Source organism: Protobothrops mucrosquamatus, unplaced genomic scaffold (genome assembly GCF_001527695.2).
Source record: "Protobothrops mucrosquamatus isolate PMUCROS unplaced genomic scaffold, P.Mucros_1.0 scaffold_310, whole genome shotgun sequence".
Lineage (NCBI taxonomy): Eukaryota > Metazoa > Chordata > Lepidosauria > Squamata > Viperidae > Protobothrops > Protobothrops mucrosquamatus.
In genome coordinates this window covers 794,098-801,348 of record NW_015386386.1, presented here as the reverse complement: position 1 = coordinate 801,348, position 7,251 = coordinate 794,098, and the positions used below count along the sequence as shown (strand labels likewise).

Genomic DNA, 7,251 nt, shown 5'->3' with positions numbered 1-7,251 from the left:
CAAAGAACTACAGAAGTACAAGCTGGATTTCAAAGAGGCAGGGGAACTAAATTGCCAACATTCACTAGTTTATGGAAAAAGCAAGGGAATTCCAGAAAAACATCTATGTCTGCTTTATTGACTATGCTAATGATTGTGTAGATCACAACAAACTATGTGGTGGGAATACCACACCACCTTACTTGCCTCCTGAGAAACCTATATGTAGTTCAAGAAGCAACAGTTAAAACCAGACATGGCGCAACCGTTTGCTTCAAAATAGGGAAAGGAGGAAGACAAGGTTGAATATAGTCACCCTGGTTATTTTACTTATATGCAGAGTACCTCTTGTGAAATGCTGGGCTGGATGAATCACAAGACGGAATTAAGATTGTGGGAGAAATATCAACAACTCAGATATGCAGATGATACCAGTTTAATGGCATGAAGTGAATTAAAGAGCCTATTGATGAGGGTGAAAGAGGAGAGTGCAAACGTTAGCTTGAAACTCAGCATTAAAAAACTAAGATTGTGGCATCCAGTTCCCATCACTTCCTGGCAAATAGAAGGCAAAGAGGTGGTCCATGGGGTAGCAAAGAGCCGGGCATGACTTAATGACTGAACAACAACACTTAAAGAGTGTCATAGTCATAACTTGGAACAATGAAGAAGGAATCCATCTCAAACCAGCCCCTCCCCTGTTTGCCCCCCTCTCCATTATTCTTGAGGATTTCTTGATTTTTCCTGGGCTTTTATTGCTTGCCTCTTTCCATATCTTAAACCAAAGGAATTCCAGTTGTAGGTGGAGAGATCCTGGGTCCCTTCTAACAGCAATGTCCCTTGCAGCAATGGAACCCCCTTGTTTTTTGTGAGAGGCATCCCTGGCCATAACTGCACTTTATGCTCTTGCCGCTTGCACAATAGGGTTACTGTGGATTTCAGACCTTCTTTGCCAGAGCTGAAGCTCCTTTCAGAACATGGGATGTCATTAGCCCAGTGGACCCAGTTGGCTGTGCCTCTGGAGGGTTTAGCTAGAAAGAATAAAAAAAACTTTATAGAGAGAACATACCTGGAGAAGCATTAAAATGGGGAAAGGGCAGAACTTGTAAAATAACATGTCTGTCTGTCTGTCTGTCTGTCTGTCTGTCTCTCTCTCTCTCTCTCTCTCTCTGTCTATCTCTCTATATCTATATCTATATCATCCACCTATCATCATCTATCATCTGTCTGTCAGTCTATCATCTTCTATTTAAAGTTATCTCCCATCTGTATATCTCAATCTATCTCTCTATCAATCATCTATCTATCTATCTATCTATCTATCTATCTATCTATCTATCTATCTATCTATCTATCTATCTATCTATCTATCTATCTATCTATCTATCATCTATCATCTATCTATCTATCCTCAAATTTATATGGACATCCATCTCACACAAGGTGACTCTGGGGACTGTAAAATAAAACCAACAATTAAAACAGAATATAAAAGCTAGCTTAAAAATGTAAGTAAAAATAAAATTACAAGAGGGTTAAATAAGAATACATGATGTAACCAATGGGCAGGATCTTTGCCACCCATGAATAGGTCTGATGGGGGGGGGAAGGCATGTTTTGAGAGCTTTCCAAAAGGCTAACCTCATCTCAAGGGGGATGATGTTCTAGAGGGTGGGGCACAGCAGAAAAGGCTCATTTCCATTATGATAAAGGAAGTGTCAAATTCAAACCCCTGCCAATTCACAACTGAATTGAAGGTCTAGGAAATTATGAAAAGCATGGATATAAGGCTAAATTGTGTTCTAGATTTGAAGGGAAAAAGATAATTCAAGAGTGCATCTGAGCACACAAATAGCACCCATAGCACTTCTTTGAACAAAATCTTTTTTCTCCCTTGGGCTTTGGTACTAGGTGTCGATGGAACCCAAGACAAGTCTCAGTTTCTTTACAGAGTTGCTGACAGGTGAGCATTCCTCCTACCATGCCTTTAGCATTTTTCATATGTCTTCACGGCTCCAGGATGCAGTGACACAAGGACCACATGTATGTTCTCTAAATATCAGTGAGCATTCTTTTGCAGAGCAATTTCAAATCATTGCTAAGTTTTCAACAGTGTTTTTCCCCCCTCAAGATTCTCCTTGAATCTAATAAGAATCCATCAAGGCTGCCTCTACTTCTTACCTTGAGGCCAGAAGCTCTTTAGAGGATAATAGCTGTCTGCAGGTTTTCCAAACTGAACTCTGAAGAATAACAGGAACATAAGCAAAGAACGTAATAGGTTCATCCTGAAATGCAGCAGATCTGAGATAAAAAATGAAGGAAGCCAGAACAATTTAGACCATGCTTTTCCAAACTGTGCTATATACATTCCTTGGCCAAGTGCAGAGTCCATGGGAGGTGTAAAGAACCTTTTACTTAATTGTAACTAACTTTTCATATCTCTCTCAAACCTATTTTGGCTCGCATCTTCAGTTTTTAGCTAAGCCTTTGTTATACTTTTATCATTCATCTCTACTTATAATAATTTAACTTTTTACAAAAGCATCATTTTCTCTCTCTCTTAACACACATATGGGAAAAAAAGAATTTACTGTGTTTAATTGTCCTTCCTAACTAAAGGATATTACTTAATTGGGAAAATTATTCATCCAAGCAGTTCAGCTGAGTCTAATCATGTTCTCTATATAGGAGGAAGATAGTAATGAATCTGATAAACACTATTGCTTGAAAACATGATCGTTTTGAAATATTCCATGACTTAGAACTGAAAGTCTGCACACAAAAATTATTTTTTATAAAAACATTGGTATAGACATCAGGCATTCATACATCCTTTATTATAAAGGACAGTCCTTTATTTCAGAAAGCTGTCCTTTAGATTTTTTTTTTTCAAAAACTCACTTTAGATCTTTGGTCTTTTAAATGTTATTGTACAAATGGTACCATTTAATGCACAATCTTTCACATTCTTGTGAAAAATACAGAAACTAACTTGTCTTTTTAAAATAATTCATACATACTGTTTGATTATATATTTTTTGTTAGAATATGCATTTTTTTAAAAAGTGTCTTGGTTTTGCTCTTACATTTTCTTTTGTAAAGCAGTTATAAAAAACTACATTTTTTATCCTTATGAATCTCTTTTAGATTTTCCCTCCTTTTCAGGTTTGTCCTTTATTTTTTTCAAGAAATATGGCCACTGTACAGAAAAAAATTAGTAGAGTATATCTAAAATAATGTTTGAAAGAAAAATAATGTTATCTCAGTTCCAGTTTAATATGGCTCAGAATCATTGGTAAAAAGCAAGCTCTGTGTGCACGGTGCATGCATGTTTGTTTGTGTTTGTGTGTGTGCGTGAACTGAATATAAAATTAAACTCAGGTTTCCAATCTTCTGGCTAAGTTCCACTGTCAATCTGCTTGACAGCTGGTTCATTTCCTGTTGCTTCGGTTGCTCAATCATACAAACATAACATCTCTGCTTTGCACTCCTACAGATTTACTACTTTTAATTATTACTAATTGTAGCTACAGCTCTTAATTTAAGTCTAATTTATTATTACACAATTAATGGTCTGTCTCCAAACAGAAATTCCACTGCAGGGCAAAAATAGTTATTTACAAATGTAACATAATAAGGTTTTTAAAAAAATGCATTCACAATGCAAGAACCTTACACTGACTGGCATATTATTGTGGATCAAGACCTACTATTCTCTTTCTCTCCTTCAATCTCTGTGATTTATTAATGCCTTAAAGTACAAAATGCAGCTGTGGATCAGAAAATCATTTGGGATCATGGGTGGAAGCCTGGCCCATGCACATCTGGAAAGAAGAAGCCATGGTGCAGCTGAGAAGGCAGAATTTCTAGACAGCTTCCCCATCTAATGTTTTGCCAAGGCTCCCCATACTTTGTAGAATTTGCCTGACCAGTGAGGATCAAAGAATGTTGTTGGAAAAAAATATGTTTTGAGACCAGTTTTCAAACTTGTAGAGCAGAAAACATTTATAACTGGCTATTATGAAGACAAGCAGACGCGGAGCATACACAGAGAGAAATTTTAATTAGAGTGAATTAAATGTGATTTGAAAGAGAGGAATCGTTACTCAGCATACAAACATTCATTCCAGTTCCACCACTAATGAACAGGTGTTTTCCAAATCCAGCTAACCCTGCATGGCCAGAGGCAAAAGGAAGACTAAAGTTGCAGGTATGAGTAAATACATACTGTATTAAGTGCTTCTACTTCAAAGTTCTTTTCCCCCTTAAACAGCAACAGCAAGACCATTTTTAAAAATCACAGTCTGCCTGCAATTTAAAACAACAGTCCTAACCCTACAACATTTTCAAAAAACTTTCCAGTTGATAAAAATGCATTTGAGACTAGGAAGGAGAGGTATATGATGCAGAGTATCTACTTGAAATATGACAGTGGAGCCAAAACTATGAACATTTCCTCCAGAATCCCATTTAATGCACTGGAACAAACTTTTGAATAAATATACGCAATTCTCTAACATAATTTGCAACCATGTTGTCTTTAGTGGATTTAGTCAAAGATAAATGTTTGTATAGGTTTGCCACCCCACCCCCCCAATGGCTTCAATATCCTTAGCTTTACTTACCTCAGTTTTTTCTGCAATGTTCAGGCCCAAAGTCTTGATCTCTTGGCAAAAGATAAAATGATCTCTGCTGTAGCTCTCATCTCATTCTTAAGGCCAGGGTCTGAATTATTGAATGCCCTTACTGGTGACGTCAGCAAAGATGGACTCACCTCTAGTTTATATCTTTTAATTTCCCTGCCTAAACAGCTTTATTGTGTCTTGAAGGGTAGACCCAACTATTTCCTTAAGCATTGTTTCATTAAGCCGTCTTCTCTTTCTTTTCTTCAATCAGATCAAAATAATTCTGCTTTCTTTTTCTTTGCAACCAAGACAGAATGATTGGTATAAATAGGCTGGATTCAATTTGTTCTATAGCATTGAAATTATTAGCAACAAAGAAGATGAGGATACTGCCATTTGCTCTGATTTAAATGCTCCCTCCTCCTTCATTTCTAATCACTGAATAAGGTACCAAGCAACTAACTGCTAGATCTGTAGCCTGCATTTTGGAAGAGTATAGAATACACAGAGATCTCTCAAAATGGGATGTGTGGGGTGTGTATCCTCCTGTATACCGAGGTGAGGTTATGGTGCATGAGGGTAGGAGTTTGATTGTGTGGTTGTGCCTGCCCGCTTGACTTTTTTGATGCCCCTGAAGACCTTCTGAGGGTATATCCATACAATTTCCACACTGTGAAAATTGGGAACAAAGATCTTACTGTTGAATTATCTTGTGAGCTAACACATACAGAGATTGAGATGACATTTAATTAATTTACTTTTACAATTTAGCATTGTTAAAAACAAAAAATATTTGTATCAAAATCTATGGACATTCTCAACCATCCAGGTCATAGTTGCCTCAAAGGTACTTTTCAAAAGGCAACTGGAATTTCTTGGGTTTTCTGTTGAAAATGTTTCACTTCTTATCGAAGAAGCTTCTTCAGTTCCACTCAGTTCATATCAAAGATCACAAAGTTGCACTGGAGATCAAATATTGTGTTGATACATAGAATGTATTGCAAAATGTACATTATACAAAAACTGTCCCTTGCATCATTTTTGTCATAAAATTTGAAACAGGAAACCCCAAATAATATTTGTACCCCTACATTTTCTCATTGAACTTGCCTACAGAAAAAAGAATAGCAAAAATATGCCAGGGAAATGGACATATTTAAATGTTCTATTATACTCTACTTTTAATTTTTTTTCTACTAAATGACTATTTCTAATTTTATCTGCCCAAGTCCTCCTCTTCTTTTATTCTATTGTCTCTTTTGGATAGAGATTGTTAAGAACTGAAGATGAGATAAATTATTGGCCTTGGGGTGGTATTGCTGGAGACTGCTCACTGCATCCATGAGCTGATTTTTATTGCTAATGCAAGGGAAAGAGGAGAGAGAGGGGGGGGGGAGAGGAAACATTCTTCATATTCTGCCTCTGAGTTGGTTCCTCACCTGGCCTATTATTAATACATGGGATCTTTATATTTTAAGGCAGAAAGGGATCTTACTGTTTGCCGTTCTCCTTCTTCCTGTAGTTTAGATAAAAGCAAGGCTTTTCTATTAGTTATTTTCTTTTTAGTTTTCTAGTTAGATTTGTGGAGTCTTTGATGCTCTTGGTTGTTTGCAAATGTTTCATTACCCAACCAGGTAATATCAGCAATGCTAGTAAGTTTGGGATTTTCTAGCTGTTTATAAATAGTTGCTTGCCCTTCCAGTGTTAGTAGGGTGTAGTTTTTTTCTCCTTGGTAATTCCATGATTAGGGTATAGGTAGTCCTCGACTTATGACTAATCAAAGTTCCAATAGACTTCCATGTGTGTGTGGGGATCTTACAACCTAGATTCAAAATTCTCCCAATCATTCCCCCGATCACATGACTGCACATTGGGCCCTTGGTGTCTGGGCCACATCTGCAGCCATTTGCAGTGTCCCCTGGTCATGTGACTGTGTTTTATGATGGCTTTGCCAAAAGCTGGCATTTACTTCCGGTTTTCAGGAAATTTGGCCCGTGGCAAGCTTTGGTTTGCTTAACAGTTGTGTCATTTTTTAAACTATTTTCTAACACTGGCTCCTGCTAAACCCCAAACTCCAAAATGAAATGTCTACATTCAACCGCCCTTAGTTTTAGCAAACTGCTTTGCTCATTTTTGTCATTGTGCTTCGAAAACTTGCAGAATTTGTTTGACCAGTCTATAAATAGGATGAACCTGGCACTGATACATCACATCCAGCAAAACAAACTAGCATTTTTCCACTTCACTGCAATTGCTTGAATATTGAAGATCCCATTCAGGTATATTTCTGCAACCAAGTTGACATGTCCTAAATGCTGGATGTTTTGCTGTCACGTCCTTGTGACACAATGTGTCATACTTCCAGGTACTGAAGATCATTGAGGTGTGTTTTTTTATATTTAAAAGATGCAGCCTAGTCACAATTGAGTATGTATAAACCAGCATCAGAAGGCAGAAACCCCATTACAATCACACCTTTTACAAGGAATGATTCTACCAATTACCCTATACATTTCTGAAAGTGATCCTATGTAGTATTTAAATCAGCACTAAATAACATGCACTACTGAGGTAGCAGGCTAATCCTAAAAAATGTCTGTGCTTGTAAGAAGGGAAGTTGTCTCTGGTAACAAGTCATTCATTCAAG

General features: G+C 37.1%; 1 protein-coding gene across 1 annotated transcript; it reads right to left on the bottom strand.

Annotated features, from left to right (window-relative positions):
• Window positions 1–696: 696 nt before the first annotated feature.
• On the bottom strand, window positions 697–4,512 carry KISS1 (KiSS-1 metastasis suppressor). Its single transcript, XM_015832168.2, has 3 exons — window positions 4,469–4,512; window positions 2,161–2,219; window positions 697–1,010 (listed from the first exon to the last, which is right to left on the bottom strand). Exons 1-3 carry the CDS (start codon window positions 4,510–4,512, stop codon window positions 697–699), a joined length of 417 nt encoding a protein of 138 aa, XP_015687654.2.
• Window positions 4,513–7,251: the final 2,739 nt, after the last annotated feature.

Excerpts from the sequence above, each read along its gene's own strand:
- KISS1 (XM_015832168.2), bottom strand. The coding sequence starts at position 4,512 with ATGGTTGCAAATTATGTTAGAGAATTGCGTATATTTATTCAAAA. Across the intron at positions 2,220-4,468 it reads TTGCGTATATTTATTCAAAA|AGTTCAGTTTGGAAAACCTG; the intron begins GTTTGTTCCAGT and ends GTTATTCTTCAG. Across the intron at positions 1,011-2,160 it reads AAAGAGCTTCTGGCCTCAAG|CTAAACCCTCCAGAGGCACA; the intron begins GTAAGAAGTAGA and ends TATTCTTTCTAG.